Genomic DNA, 17763 nt, shown 5'->3' with positions numbered 1-17763 from the left:
ACATTTCGACTGCACCTGCTAGTCTTCATCAGGCAATGAAGTGGACACTCGCTGCGCGTGCCTTTTATACCGTAGGCTGCGGGCCATAGGTGCCGGAACCGCCCTGATATGATTGGTCGACTTCATTGCCTGACGAAGACTAGCAGGTGCAGTCGAACTCTTACGTCCGAATAATTCAATTATACCACTCAAATTGTCCCTGAAGTTAAGCATAACCTTTCGGTGAATACAAAATAATAAGAGAGAAAACATTTGTGATAATTGAAATCGAGATGAGACCAGACATAGAGGACGAGCATACATGTATTACCTTGTAAACAAAAAAATGCTATTTCTGTATCTGCAATATCTTGACATTCTTGAAAACTCCCAAGGAAACACCTTCCTTAATACCTCGGTCACATTTGCTCTACGGCGGCCGTACGGCGAGTCAAAAACAGCCGTTTTTAACATTTTTTGTACCAGCTACATATAGGTGAATTGAATAGAAATAAATAAAACAGCTGTTTTCGACTCGCCGTACGGCCGCCGTAGAGCAAATGTGACCGAGGTATAAAACAGATCACCAGCAAATCATCTTTGTTGTGCAATCACTATAAAAGCAAATCAATGAAGCAGATCATTTGATGTTGACATCCCAGGTCACACAATAAATGGGGGAACTGTACCTAATGATGTACATAATTACATCAACAGAACGGCCAGATATTGTAATTGTGGATTCCAACAGAAAATCAGTGGTAAATGGAGAATTAACTCCATCTTTCAAGCCCAATATCGAGAAAACATGTACTAGGAGACGGAAATGTGAGAAATATATGCCCCTCTAATTTCAGATATTTGGGAAAATGGCTTTTCTTGCTGTCTCAATGCTTTGAGGTCGGATCAAGGAGACACAAAGACAACAAATACCAGATAAGTGCACTATTTAAGTCAGTCTGCCATTCCGTGAAACCTCAAAAGTATTTTACACTCATATCCAAGAAAGCCATTTTAACATACCTGAACCATCGTGGGTAAAACCTGCGCTGCTCTACCCATAATACTAATAGTTCATAAGTGGTAGTGTATGTCATAATGAAGATTCTATCAACTACTCAAAAGTCATTAATCTTATTTTGCTCTCGGAAAATTTTTATAATTTATATATACCTAAACCACGCTATTCTGTTTCACTTCACAAGCATGCATATATTTCTAAACAGCATTCAGACATTATAAATTTATATTCATTAGCATTGAAATACTACTCTGTTTAATGATCTCAAGTATAATGAACATGTACATACAGTATAATTATATAATTGTTTATTTTGAGGTACCTGGCACGTACATGTACATGTATACTTATCATTCTCTAAACACCATCTATTCCTATAAAATTATCTGTGTTATACTTGATTTTATTATTCCATTATTTCAAAAAAAAACTTTACATACCAGGCCTACCAATCCACTAAATCCTCCTATGACTGTTTACCCTTACCAGGCTTTATTACCTTTTAATTAATTAATATTTACTTAAAGTCTCTCTTCAAGTGCATGAACTCCCTTTATCAGTTTTACCACTTTTCTGTTTTGTTCTTTTTGTTGAATTAAGTATTTCTCTTGCATTTCCACATTTGTTATCTACTATACCTTGTACCTTTCTGGCTACACAGAAGGTATCCTAGGTTATGTATTGTAAATTTATGCTGGTATCAACCAATAAAGTATATTTGCTTGGAAAAACCATTACACAAAATCAATAATACAAATCAACTGATATGATCTATTGCTAAGTTTTGCTGTGCCTCCTCCCCCTCCCCCCTCCCCTCAATAGTCAATAAATAAAAAGGGCAAAACAACCATTGAAGCTTGACCTTCTTCTTCAACCTTTAAATAGCCATCAAAACAAATTCTCTGATCATCAACAAAAGACCAGAGGAGAGCACTTTAAAGTGCTATTTCAGTGCTCACTGAAGTGCAACATAAAAGTAAAAGTCCACTTTAAAATCAATGAAAGAAAGGCAAACATAAATCTGTTTGCAGTAGTAGCCTGTCCAACCCTAATAAAACCTCAGTGACTTTCAATATCTATGTAACGGAGGGAAAACAATTATACTGGTACTCTATGCTCAAAATAATAACATCAGGGCAAGTAGAGTAAGATTTTATGAGCAAAATGCTGTAAATTTTCATTCAAATGACCAAATCTGAATACAAATAATGAAGTTATTGAGGCAATATTCTGTCCATTTTTTTTTGTGTGTATATGCTGTCATGAATATGTAGTAGTTAAAGGCTGGTGATACATTTCCCCACTCCCCTGGGGGGCCACTTCAATTCACGAGTGGATACCATGCGCCACCATGGGGTCTCGAAAAGCACCCTAAACACGTAATTTCCATATTCTGAAAATGCACCCCTTAACAAGTATTGGCGTGTGAAACCCGATGCCAGGTAAAAATGGCAGAGGTGAAAATGGCAGAAGTAAAAATGGCAGAGGTAAAAATGGCAGAGGTAAAAATGGCTGAGGTAATAATGGCAGAGGTAATAATGGCAGAGGTAAAAACGGCAGAGGTAAAAATGGCAGAGGTAAAATGGCTGAGGTAAAAATGGCAGAGGTAAAAATGGCAGAGGTAAAAATGGCAGAGGTAAAAATGGCAGAGGTAAAAATGGCAGAGGTAATAATGGCAGAGGTAATAATGGCAGAGGTAAAAATGGCAGAGGTAAAAATGGCAGAGGTAAAAATGGCAGAGGTAAGAACAGCAGAGATAAAAATAGCAGAGACATAAATGACAAGAGTAAAAAAAATGGAAGATGTGATAATAGCAGAGGTAAAAGTGGCCGAGGTACACTATTGGAAAAAAACAGTAGATTCTACAGAAGAAAAATAAAAAAACAGGTTTTACAGAAAAAAAAATAATTTTGAAGATTATAATAACAGGAGGATTTTCCATAATTTTGCTACAATTTTACAGAACAGGTATGTTTTTTAAAAAAGGGGAAAACAGTTTTATTACAATAAATTTGTAAGGGTACATGCACAGAATACCAATTTTCTGTAAGTTTATACAAATGCATGCATGTAGGATTACACAGTGCAGTAAGATTACAGGTGTTCTCCAGACTCTGTTGCAGCAATTTTTTTTTCTTAAGTATAAATTCTCTAACAGTGTAAAAAATGGCGGAGTTGAAAATGGCAAAGATAAAGATGGCATAAGCAAAAATGAAAGAGATATGGGGTGCTGGTTTGTTAAAAAGCCGAGAAGAAAAAAGTTTTCACTCTAAAATCAAAGGGGATTTGGTTAGGGGGGAAAATGACTCAAAAAATTCTTTTGGGTCAGAAAAAAGAATTACAACAAAAATAATAACAATCAGATAATAAACAATGTTTTTTAGCATACCAAGCTAATTACCAAGAGGGTGCTGCTTATGGTGTACAAAATACCCAACAGCACTTCCGCTTCCAAGGGTAATAACCATCAAGCCGTCTATATCATATTGGATGCAATGGTAAAGAAGGTTCAGGGTCTTCTTTTATGCAAAGAATCTGAACCAGACGGTCCCCCTCGATCGACCCAAATTGGTTTACCAGTCAAAGCAAGATTATTAATTTCCATAATCAGTTACATATTCAGTGCCAAGTCTGGGAACGCATGCTTATTGTCATTCAAATATCTAAAAAGAATAGTACAGACGACAATACAAATAAGGACATAATATTTAACCACAATCATTCGTGACAATTTCAACGTCTAAGCTTTCCCCGCTATGTTCTCTATGTTTTTTCCCACCCCTAACCCTCTCCGTCTCTCCACCTCTCTTATGTCTACTCTTCCTCCTCTTTGTATCGGTAAACCTGGCAAAACTTTATAAAAAAAAGCCAGACAAAAAGAAATGTCATAAAATGAATTGAATGAAAAAATATTTCTCGTTTGATTTCTTTTTAAAAAGCCTTCACGGTACACCTCCAACGAATTCGTAGCATTGTTAGGCCGATAAAGACATAATGATATGATGAAATGCCTAACCGTTACATGCACTTCTAATTTAATCTATGTACATGCGGGGGCTTTTTGATTCATTGCATGGGGGTTTACGGCTGGCCATATTTTACCTAGAGCTGTCATTTTTACCTCTCCCATTATGACCTCTGCCATTTTACCTCTGCCATTTTTACCTCTGCCATTTTTACCTCTCCCATTATGACCTCTGCCATTATTACCTCTGCCATTTTTACCTCTGCCATTTTTACACCGAGCCTGAAACCCTACCCTTAACAAGTATTGGAAACAAAACGATACTCTTGGCAAATATTCCCTGAAATGAACCCCTTAACAAGTACAGGAATGTTTTATTGTTACGGGTCCTTCGGTCGTCGGCTTTACCTTATTTGGTTTAGTACGGCGACCACACCTCACGCAAATCCTTTATAAAACATTTTAATTTTGTTTTATCATCAACACAAATTAGACCCTAAACACGTAAGATACCCTTTTTTCCTTATTTTTGTGTTTTTGACACCCTTATCACGTTAGGTACGTAAAGTGCCCTATCGTGAAAAGGATATCCTTTTTACGTGTTTTTTTGGTCGCGCATGGTATCCACTCGTCAATGTAAGTGGCCCCCCCCCCCCATTTTTCATTTAATTATATGAAATCAAATAATTTCATATTTCAATATGTGTGGCAACTGCTATAAATCCGTATTAAAAGATTTCAAATCACACATGGAATATGGTAAAAATCCTCCCGCTCATTGACACATCAAAACTTAACAATATCTGAATTTGATCTTCAATCGTTATGAAATAAAACAGTATATACTTCCTTGTTACATTGACATTTTGAATTAGATACCCTAACCTGATGGTAATTTGACCCCATGTACATTTCATTAAGCATTCTAGGCACACTGTTGTCGCCCAAACCATGTAGTGCAGAGGCAATTGACAAGTTATAAACTATTAAGTGGCTTCACTGGCTAAATTCATACTATCCCTCTTATTATCATTATCATCACAATCATCATCACCGTCATTTTCATCATGATTCTCATCATCATCAGCGTCATAATTTTCAGCATCTTCATCAAGCATCTTCATCATCATCACCATCGTGACCTTGACCATTATCATCATCATTCATCATCATCATCACCATTATCATTGTCATCATCATCATTATCATTACTATCATCATCATCATCATCATCATCATCATCATCATCATCAACATTATCATCATCATCATTATGATCATCTTCATCTTCATCATCAACATTATCATTTTCATCATCATCATCACCATTATCATTCTGATCATCATCATCATTATCATCATCCGCCTCATCATTATCATCATCACCATCATGATTATCCTCCCTCTCCTCCTCCTCCTCACCATAAACATTGCCATCTTCATCATTTTCAAAGAGCAATGATCAGCAACAGAGCAACTTCATTATACATTGGGGTTAATTTTCAACTTGATGTTTGCTCTCCAAACCACTATCCACCAACTCCAGTGATTAATCGCTAATATGAAAGAACAATTCCTATTGGTTCCTTGTCAGTCTACTGTGCAAAATGCGCATGCAACAACGATATTGATAGGCCATTTCATGTATCAACTAATCACTTATTTTTGTGTTACGAGGCCCAAGTATTCTTCATCCACCTACATGTAATCTAGAGGCTATTATACCCAACAAAATCCCTCCAATATACATGTAATTGTTCAGCATAGACGGCAGCCAGGGAATTTAATTTGAAAACCCAAGGAGATGATTATGAGAAATTGAGAAAATGCATCTCGCTAAAACCTAGAGGTCATAAATTTAATGGAATTTATTTATTCGATGAGAGGAGTGGTACATGTAATAGCAGTAGTTTATCCCTCAATTGGAATGGTTACTGAAATATTGAGCTGACATGTGCAGTGTAGTCCATGTTCAGTCATCTTCCAATCCAGAAACAAGCATGAATTACGATTCATCATCATTGTCAGCATCATTTCTATCATCTTCATCATCAATGTTATTACATCATCATTGTCAGCATCATCATCACTGTCATAATCTTCATCATCAATGTTATTACATCATCATTGTCAGCATCATCATCACTGTCATAATCTTCATCATCAATGTTGTACAACGCCTACTTAGCTTGTTGTACGCGATCAAATGGGAGGCTGAATGTCACACATTCGTACCATTGCACACAAGACGTACCATCCAAAATGTACATATTGCACGGCTTTAGGAGGTGACGTCACAATGCTATTTCATTGATTAAATGACAATGCGCATACAGCTCGCTGGCTAAATGCGCAATGTTATCCAAGATCATGTGCACTTGTGGGCCCGGCTTGTGGGATTTTGCTTTTCGCTTTCAATATTTTTGCTCCCTTTTCATAGATTACTGGAGGGAAAAACTCGTTTTTATTCATATTTTTGCTAGATTCCGAGGCGTTGTACAACACAAATAGCGAATATTCTTATTCGTGCAATGGTGCGAGATTTCGCATTCGGTGAAAGAAAGAAACGCTCTATTCAACTCGGCTATCGCCTCGTTGAATAGAGCATCTTTCTTTCACCTCATGCAAAATCTCGCACCATTGCACTCATGCCTATTCGCTATTTGTATATCATTACATCATTATTGTCAGCATCATCATCAATGTTATTACATCATCACCATTGTCAGCATCATCACTGTCATAATCGTCATCATCGATGTTATTAAATCATCATTGTCCGCATCATCATCACTGTCATAATCTTCATCATCAATGTTATTATATCATCATTGTCAGCATCATCCTCACCGTCATAATCTTCATTATCAATTTTATTACATCATTATCATTGTCAGCTTCATCATCACTGTCATAATCTTCATCATCAATGTTATTACATCATCACCATTGTCAGCATCATCATCACTGTCATAATCTTCATCATCAATGTTATTAAATCATCATTGTCCGCATCATCATCACTGGCATAATCTTCATCATCAATGTTATTAAATCATCATTGTCAGCATCATCCTCACTGTCATAATCTTCATCATCAATGTTATTACATCATCATTGTCTGCATCATCATCACTGTCATAATCTTCATCATCAATGTTATTACATCATCACCATTGTCAGCATCATCATCACTGTCATAATCTTCATCATCAATGTTATTACATCATCATTGTCAGCATCATCATCACTGTCATAATCTTCATCATCATTGTCAGCATAATCATCATGTTCTTCAAAGAGGACTTTACAGCAACATAGAAATAAAATCCACTGGACAACTTCATAATGTCAGAGTACTATTGTATTAATCTTCCACTGTCTTGCTTTCCAAATACAATTAATCTCCCTAATATGGAGGCCATTATATTCCTCATATGCTCTCCTATTGTTCAGGGTAGAAGGCCGCCAGGGAGTAAAGTTTGAAGGAAAAAAATGCACCTCGCTAGACCCAGAGGTCATTAATGTCAGAAATTTAATTACATTTTCTTAAGGCGCTGTCACACCTTGGCGTTTTAGACAGCGTATGCCCGACGTATCAAAAATTCTCTAAAACGTCGGCATACGCTGAACTTTGTTGTTGTTTTTTTTCAACTCTGGGCGTATACTTAGCGTATTCATAACGAGTTGGACGTATACATAACGTATTAGTAACTTATATCGAACGCTTCGTTAACTTATAAGTAACGTATTCCAACGAATGCTTAGCTTATTGCTGGCGTACACAACTTATGCCCTACGATAGCCTAACTCAGGCGCTGTCACACCTTGGCGTTTTAGACAGCGTATGCCCGACGTATATGAGGAACTTGGCGAATACGCTGGCGTACGTCGAATACGTTACGGGTAAGTTTTGCATACGTTAAGAGTACGCTAAAACACGCTGGTTTACGTCGTCATACGGCGAGGTCGTCGAAAAATTTTGTGCAAGCACAAAATTTTTCGACGTATGCCAGCGTATGGCTCATACGTCCCGCATACGCGGGCCATAAGTTGTAGGCAAGTTACGCGATCGTTGATACACGTTGACACACGTTACTCGTAAGTTACTCATAAATCGATGTACGTCGAGATAATGTCCAGCGTACCCTAAAACTTACTTCTAACCTATGAGTAACGTGCTTTGAACGTATGTGTAACTTAACTCCAACGTATATTGACGTATGAAGACGTATGAAGACTTACTGAACGTGTTTATAACTTACAGCTACCGTATAATGGCGTATTGACAACGTTTATCATGTTTATAGGAATTGGTATATAAAGGTGGGGTTCACAGGAGTTTTCTTCGGCATGGCGGTGGTGTTGATAGGTGATGTATCGTGCGGTTATGATTTGAATAGTCGAGCGGCAGCCTTTTTATAGGCTACGACACGTGTTCGTCAGCAATACGCTGCCGCGCGCTATGCGTAAGTTAGGCTATCGTAGGGCATAAGTTGTGTACGCCAGCAATACGCTAAGCATTCGTTGGAATACGTTACTTATAAGTTATTGAAGCGTTCGATATAAGTTACTAATACGTTATGTATACGTCCAACTCGTTATGAATACGCTAAGTATACGCCCAGAGTTGGAAAAAAATCAAAGTTCAGCGTATGCCGACGTTTTAGAGAAATTTTGATACGTCGGGCATACGCTGTCTAAAACGCCAAGGTGTGACACCACCTTTACATGTATGAGTAACTTACGAGTAACGTGTGTCAACGTGTATCAACGATCGCGTAACTTGCCTACAACTTATGGCCCGCGTATGCGGGACGTATGAGCCATACGCTGGCATACGTCGAAAAATTTTGTGCTTGCACAAAATTTTTCGACGACCTCGCCGTATGACGACGTATACCAGCGTGTTTTAGCGTACTCTTAACTTATGCAAAACTTACCCGTAACGTATTCGACGTACGCCAGCGTATTCGCCAAATTCCTCATACGTCGGGCATACGCTGTCTAAAACGCCAAGGTGTGACAGCGCCTTTATTAGATGGGAGGAGTAGTACATCTAATAATAATAATGTCTATTTATATAGCACAGTTACTAGTGCATACATGTATACTCAACTGCGCTTTGATACTTGGTATCATATTATTACCCCAGCTATAGCTGAGCCGCCATATTAATAGGTATACAGTAGGCACTGTTTTATAGACATAGATTCAAACCCAACTCAAATTGAGGATGATCTCTAATTCATATCATACACAAATTAATATTGATTGCAATTTATGATCGATTCAAATCTATTGCAACTCTTTATAAGACAGGGCCCTAGAGTTTGTACATAGGAAGGCTTTAATGGAAACAATGGAAGTATCTCAATGGCATGTACAGTGTGGCCAGTGCTGATGCATCGTCTACATGTAAAGTCCAATCTTTTAACCAATATACAAAAAACATGGCTTAATCCCTCCTTAATAAGTGCTTTAACAATATCCTTAAATCAATGAAACACCCTTCTGGCCCTAGAGAGTAATGCAAGGAACTTGTGTACTTGTAATTCATTGCAAAAATTTGACTAATAATTTACCAATTTTCAACTTCGCAAATCGATTCCCACTTTGAGCTGCATGAAGCAGACCAGTAATCACATAGAAATCTGCATATAACTGCAAGTATCATGATTCATAAAGCTGACTGTGATTGATTGCATGTTTTAATGCAACATCCCCCTGCAAATATCAGACCAAAATGATTGAAGAGTTTCAGTAATTACCTGGCTGGTACTGATATTGCTATCCACTATGTGATCGGCATCGCGCTGGCTCAAGCTCAGGTTCTGAACCAAGAAATCCTTGAAACCTTGGTCATCTTTTAGTATCGATGACAATGGGAAGTCTGCAAGAAAGGAGAGGAAATTCAATAAGGGAAAATGATTTTTAAAAGAGTAAAAATAGAATATGCATGTAGCTCAAATTACATGGAGGCTTGGGGAGACTTTGCCCCTAAAATGCTTTCAAAAACAGCCCTGAAATATACCAAGTGTACCAGAAATTCCTCATTTTCTGCAATGTTAAAAGGTTATACAAAGTTGCAGATTTAGGCAATCTGTTGTGAAAGGTAGTCTCTGAAAATGGAAAAGTAATAATTCATTTGCCTGCTAAAAGTTGGTAGATTGTAGATTGACATTTATATTCAAATTCATTCTATACCAAGACAGGAAATTTACCTATCACTGGTTCTTTACAAATACAAGCATTTACAAAAGAATTTATGACAGATGATACAAAAAATAAATCACATGTCAGCAGAAATAATCAACTGCATAACAGGACAGGGGTAATGATTTGCAATTGTAAATGGTATCAATTATCAAAATTAAGAATAAAAATCTAAAAATAAAGTCTACATTACATGTTCTTCCAAAATACATGTATCGTAAAAAAAGAAAAAGAAAATAAGAACTGTGTCTGTATCGTGCAAGACTAAAAACAAATACTTGAGCTAAAAATGCCAGCTTTACCAGGCACATTCTGAGAAGACAAACAAATTCTAATAATGAAATAAAAATATGTAATGGAAATATAAGTACAATTCATAGACTATACTGAAAACCTATAAATAAGATGCCTGTAAAATGTCAGTTTCTATAAAGGTACATTTACATGTATGTAATTACAGTTAAACAACTGTTTAAATCAGCTAAATTGCCCGGGACAAGAGACGCCAAACAAATAATAATATTATACAATAAAACGATAATATAATGACAATATCACAATTTATATATTAAAATGAAAGCTTGAGATGCCTGTATTATTACAAAAAAATTGTTTTGCAAAAAAATCAGCTTTTCCAGGCACAGTTGAAGCAAAATAAATAATAATGATACTACATGACTACATGTAATAATGTGACAATTCATATAAAAAAAAATTATGATGAAATATATATATATAATGAAAACTGGAGATGCCTTTAATTATGTACTGTATTAACAACTGTTCGAAAAAAAGAATTACTAGCATATCCCCTCCAAGTGCAGGTGATGCCCAACAATGATAGTAAAAATAATGAAGTGATAGCAATTTAATGACAAGACTATAGAAATCAATTTTCTTCCAATTTGAAGTTATACTGGGTAGTAAAACTAGTCATAAAACTTATATTAGTTTGATATCACTTTAATCCATTAGAGCTGTAATGTAGTTTCTCATGATGCATATATTGTGGTTGAATGAAAGTCCTAGGTACCTCACCAAACGGTACAATGCTGCCATGCAGATGTTAGAATGTGTACCCAGAGCTCACTGCTAGAAAGATACCCAGATGCTACTTAAAGGACAAGTCCACCCCAACATCCGATTTTGATGAAATTTTCAACACTATGCTTGTTTAATTTTTCTCTATTAATTCAAATCAACATTTTTTCTGGGGTGGACATGACCTTTAACAATTTACATGTACATTGTACCTACAGAGTTTGTTTAAACAAGTGAGAAAAGCATTAATAGGTGAAGAGAATTAGTTGCAGAGTTCATAGTTTGAGTCTAGACTACCATAAAATTTCTGTTCTCTGATAAATTAAACCAACACTTATATATCTTTTACATATTCATAAAAAGTCATTGGGGCACAAAGTTTGCCCCCCAAAATCATAACACTCTTTGACATATAAACATTATACACGTTATAATCCATTAGGCCTAAGGCTATACTATGTATGGTTTGTCATACAATTATTTTGTAGTTTATAAAGACCTCCTCAAATAATAATGCTGCTATGCAGATCTGCTTTCATGTTTACCAAATGTGTCCCCACTGCTAGAAAGTATGCGATATTATCAATCTGAGACCTGAGATTGGACATGTCCCTAAATATAGTTTTTGCATGAATTTGTTTGAAGTGAGAACAGGCTCTATACAAAGAAAGCAATTTGCAGAGTCAACTGTCTGGACTATCATAAGGTGCCCTTTTCTATTAAACTAACCCTTTTAAATTGTGGTTTCTAATTAAATTGACGTCTGCACTGGGCAAATATTTAACTGCAATTTTTTCCTAACTTTACACCCACTGGAAACATGGTGTACAGTACATGTACGCAAATAAAGTCAATCAAACCTTCCTATCAGAGCTTTCTTTCCCTGAACTCCCACTTTGAAATTGTGGTTTCTGAAATTGACATTCTATATTTTAGGAAAAGTGTTATTACAGTTTCTTAATTTATATTACAGGGAACTTTAATGCTGGCAAATGCACTAGGTGTAGAGTCAATATTACCTGATCAGCATACTGCCTATGCATAATACCTTTCCAATACCAACCTTATTTAAATTGACATATTTTTGGAAAAGAATAAAAGTTTGTTATACATCAGAGGGAAAAGAGTTTGGGCAAGTATTTTCATAACCAAATAATAAAATTGAAATCATATCAAAATAGATTTTCAATTTGAACACAAAAAAGAATCAGACCAGATTCAAAGTTACCAGTGCCATTTTACAAACTTTGGAAATAAAAACAGAGTGGATATACACTTACCATCGGCAGAAGCAAACTTGTACTCAACCGAGTCTTGGTTCCCGAGGATATCCTGAAAGACATCTGGAAGAACGCTGATATCACTGACGGAAAACTTGCGAGTGAAGATCGTGTTTGTGTTGACAAGCTGGTCAAGCTGCTCCAAGAATTTGGTCACCCTGAACAAGAAAAGAAATAAAAAAGGGGACTTTTTTTCGTTTGATTTTTATTGATCAAATAAAAACAAAATTGCAGAAGAAAAAGATAAAATACAAGATTGCACAAAAACAGGATTAAATATTTTGATTATTTTTATCATTGTTGAAAATATTTTCTCAATATTGACACTGCATGAAATACACGTTTCCACTTTTAATTATCTAGAATCTGTAAACCATGGTTCTGGTGGTGCTTGGCAGCTAGTGAAGTTGCTCCAAAGGTGGAAGATGAAGAAGAGGGTGGGGGAGGAAGATAAGAATGGTGAATAGAATGTAGCTAAAAGAAAATATGAAAAAGAGAAAGCGGAAGTGAAAAATAAGGAGGAAAAGGAGAAAAAATACAGAAAAGGAGTGGGAGGAGGCGAAAGGGGAGGAGGAGGAGAAGGAGAAGAAGGAGGAGGAGAATAAGAAGAGGAAGAAGGAGGTGAAGGAGGTGGAGGAGGTGGAGGAGGAGAAGGAGAATAAGAAGAAGAGGAAGAAGGGGTGGAGGAGGAGGAGGAGGAAGAGGAGGAGGAGAAGAAGAAGAAGAAGTAGAATTGGAAAAGGAAGAGGAGAATGAATAGAAGAAGAAAAAGCAGAATCAAGTAGAAGATTAATTCTGTTTCTTGATTTTGTTCATCAAAGGCAAGCGAGCATTAAAAATTGTTACATTTCTGTTTTTAATAATTTTTTTTACTTCATTTGCATTAAAATTTCATTTTACATATGAAAGAGTATCATTAGCTCCCTATATCATTGGCTTTCATTTCCTATAATCATTACACCTCCATACATAGCTTTCCTAATGAAATTGAAAGAGTACATTGTGGAAGCACATTAAAAACCATTATCATCTTTTTAACACACTTCCAGTGTAAAGGAAATATATCATATTTGTACGGCCAGTTTCTCATAATTAAAGCAAATCTCCTAACAAACCAACTTTCATTTCAATTGCCAGCAATTTGAGGTCAATCTACGCTACTACAATGTAATTTGCTACAATCTCTAAATATCTCTCAATAACCCGTTAATATTGTAAAAGCCTGTTAATTTGACTCTTCAAGCAGAATAATTGGCTGGTAATCACCAAATATGCATAAAACTCAATAAAATTAGTTCCGAGGTCTGTGTCTTAAAGAATATCAGGAAAACAACTATTAGATCGGCATGCATTTCCTGATACGTGTTTATATCTGAATATGTGCTTGAAATTTAATTGTACATGTACAAATTCATATTCTCTATTTCAATTGCCCCCCCCCCCCCCTCAAAAAAAAAACATTGGTAAAATACATGTACATGTAGATGGGCTGTATATACATGTATATATGGGCTTGTATATGGGCAATTCCATGGAAAATGTTCACTTTAGAGAAAAATGAAGTTTCAGATTTCACTTAAGCAGTCAAATTTTCTTAAAAAGTAATCTATAAAGTCTCAATTTCCAATAGAAAAATCACAATATTGATAAAATGTTGTAGTTTTTTCCATCATCCAAAAAATAAAATAGTAAATGGCAAAATGTGAAAAATGTGGCTATTTTTAAACAATTCATCTTTCCTGTCTCTACTAAAAGCAAACAAGGTCCCAGAGGTCTCTTTTTACTTTTGAATAGTTGATTAATGTTTAAATCAACAGAAAATAATCGTTAAATGTCATGCTATTCATCAATTTTAGAGAAATCTGCCTTCAGATTTGTGTGATTTCTTTACCATTATCAGTGTCATGTCCGTTACGTTTTTCACTTAAAGTTTTCACAGCTTACAGGAAATTTGTCTAAAGGTACTGCAGATTCAGATTCTATGTTAGAATTAAACCCCCTACCATGTGTACCAATCATTTTCTCTTACCGCTTCTCATTTTCATAAAAATGGCGTAACGGACATGACAATTCGCGTAACGGACATGACGCCTTATATATGGCAAAAGGCAGCATTCACAAAAACAAAATATTAGGCTCAGTGTCACAGACTGACACAGACTGAGTTCAGTCTCAATTATTTTAGGATAGCTGAATGTAATATTTCCTAGAATCTGCATGTCATTCAAGCTATTTTTAGAAGTTGGTGAATGATGAAAGCTCAGCTCTTGTTCTGGTAGATTTTTCTGAGAATTAATGGTATGCCACATAATATTAGGATAAGATGAAGCTAGATCTGGCAACATACTCAGATCACAATCTGCATCATTTGTGTTTGAACAAACATTTAATTAATATCTTGGGTTTCTGCACTGACAGTTTGGAGCATGATAAAACTTCAACTTGTGAATTCATGATCATTGATGATATTACTTAAAAGTATCTGACTTTCACCAACCTCTACATGTACTTCTTCAGTGATGGCACGGGCTCACATTTAAAAGCAAGTTTGTATTCGGATATCTGTGTTACATGATGTAGCTCTATATGAATCTACAGTGGCACTTCTTTGCAGTATCACAAAGCAAAGGGGCCATGGAAAGAATGTGGCGCGATCAATAAATTATGTCATCATAGTATTTTGGTCAGCCATAATCACGATTTGAATGATGTATCTTCAATTGTACACAATCAGCGCGGACAATACAACGAAATTAAATACAACCACATTTGTCAGCAAGCAAGATCGTAAGATTTAGAGCATCCAAGATTTGATGAAAGGATGATTATACTCAGGATGATAGTTATTTTGAATGAAAAAAAAATCTCAGAAGCTATTTACAAACATTCCGATTGTCTTTCAACTCATCCATAATCGATAATGAAAGACCGGTTTCCAGGTACTGCTATTAAATTTTTATTAAAATACTTTTTAATACCATTTTTTGTAATCTTAAAGCTGACATTAATACTAGTACGTGTTCTTTATCATACAATACATTCCATAATATGTTCATCTTGGATTTATACAGGTCTGGTACATTTTGTTTTCTTCTCACAAAAAATGAGATTTGGTCTTCTCAGTGTGCCTTAGTGGTATGATAAACATTGCATTCAATATAAAATTATCACTTAGGCTATAGCTATTAAATTAATGATACCTGCCAATAATATCTACATATTTTTCTTTAGAGTGTTAGCAAAGGTACTTTGCTGTTACATAATTACATTCATTATTCATATTTCTTTCATTTTCAAACTAAGAAGTGCTGATGAAGTTCACTTCATAAGAGTGTCATGTCCGTTACGCTAGTATATTATCAAATATTGAGGCATGAATAAAAAATAATCTTTTCTATCAACTTTTTCTCCTTTAATTAGGTGCGGTGGATGGTAGTAACTGGAAAATACTCATCAACTGTTGTTAACCGGTGTAAAATAATTTTTTCTAAATATTTTTGGGTTTTATAAATATTGTACAAAAAGACCCTCTCAAATTGCAAAATAATAGGAGATATTACAGATTACCAGTTATAATATGTGTCTCTAACCTCTAGCCTTAACATGTAAACAATTAGACATGTACCATATCTTGTAATAAAATAATTATTTTTGCTTACAAAAAGTGGACGAAACTGTCATGTCCGTTACGCTTCGTGTGTCATGTCCGTTACGCTACATTTTGAGCTAGGAATACAGAATGCACTGCAAAAATGTTTTTAAACACCATTTTATGGATAGAGCATGATCTTAAGGTTAAATTAACACCAACGTCAGGTGCATGCAATCTAAGAATTCACAGGAATTTTGATAAGCAATAGGAGGTAAAAATGCTTCGTCCATTTCGTGTCATGTCCGTTACGCTCACAAAGAGTGCAATTTCTCCGCAACTGTTCAACGAAACGATTTGAAATTTTATGTGTATGTAACTGATACTTAAATGTGTCTGATAAGCTTAGTAACAATTATCAAAAGACTGCTAATTCTACTGTATAAACCTTTGAATTACAAAAATTTGTCTGAATGTCATGTCCGTTACGCTGGAATTGACCACATGTACTGGTACCCTTTATTTATGCAGTTTTAAATCTTTGTATAGGAAATTCACACAAAACTGAACAGACACGAACATGTTGAAATGGAAGACGAATAACCTCCCACATGTACACCATTCTTCCATTAAGAGGGTACATTAGCACTGTGACACTGATCTATGCCAGGGGCGAGTCTAGTGATGACTGATGACATACCTCAAAAATAAAACTAATACTACACTGCACTACATTATGTACATTTCAAGAACCAATTTAAAAGTGGCCCCTGCTACATGTAATCTTCATTATATAATGGTACAAGTATAAGATACACTGTATGTTTTCTATTTCTTATAATTTTTCTTTAACACTGTTTTTCACCCTTACATGTACAAATGGTTTTTTATTTCTTTTTCTTTGTTTAATTTTCTTGACTGTATAATTTGTGGGTTTTTACAAGTTTTTATGTATTTTCATGAGAAAAAAATTGGTACATGTATTAAAGTATTAAGACACCCCCCCCCCCTCCCTTCCCACTAGCCTCATGACCACACACATATTCATTTATATGTGCAACACACTCGCCATACAATGTAAATGCTCAGAAAAACATTGTACATGAAGATATGAACCATGAAACATGTACATGTAAAACTTAGTCTAGCATTCAGATATTCTATCAAAATATTACTCTACCCAGAATTATTTCTTCCCAGGCTACACAAGCATCAAATTACGGAGAACAGAAAAATAAAGTACAGTAAGTCGGGATTGAAATCTAAGGTCTTTAACAGACAACCAAGGAGATGATATTACATACAGATCGATTCCAAAACCTACCCAGTAAATCTCTTATCTGGAAATCTACATGTACCCTATCTACCCCCATCAGAGAATACTAAGAATTTTTGCCTACAGAACAGCAAATCACTTGTATACATGTATTACATAATGTGTGAAAGCAAATACCAGCTACAAGAGTACAGTGTGTAATAATTAAATTCCTTATTTTATCATTATCATTTTGGAAATATTGATATGGACTTTTCAGAAGGTGAAAACTGAATTTAACAAGTTTACATTGCCAGCCCCAAAACTGAACCAACGTACATTTATAGGGACAATGACTTTCCGCGATCGCGGAAAACGGACGGAATTCACGGAATCGGCTGTTTGAAACGGAAAGTG

General features: G+C 35.5%; 1 protein-coding gene across 2 annotated transcripts in view; it reads right to left on the bottom strand.

Annotated features, from left to right (window-relative positions):
• The window catches only part of LOC121428939 (ATP-binding cassette sub-family A member 2-like), a 99950-nt gene that overhangs the window by 56196 nt on the left and 25991 nt on the right, over positions 1-17763 (bottom strand). For both annotated transcript variants that reach the window (XM_041625831.1, XM_041625833.1), the window contains exons 5-6: positions 12503-12660; positions 9737-9858 (exon numbers count right to left, since the gene is read on the bottom strand). In XM_041625831.1, coding sequence (XP_041481765.1) covers positions 9737-9858; positions 12503-12660 — 280 coding nt within the window. The remainder of the gene's footprint in view (positions 1-9736; positions 9859-12502; positions 12661-17763) is intronic.

Source organism: Lytechinus variegatus, chromosome 15 (genome assembly GCF_018143015.1).
Source record: "Lytechinus variegatus isolate NC3 chromosome 15, Lvar_3.0, whole genome shotgun sequence".
In the NCBI taxonomy this organism is placed as follows: domain Eukaryota; kingdom Metazoa; phylum Echinodermata; class Echinoidea; order Temnopleuroida; family Toxopneustidae; genus Lytechinus; species Lytechinus variegatus.
This window is presented reverse-complemented; position numbering and strand designations above follow the sequence as displayed.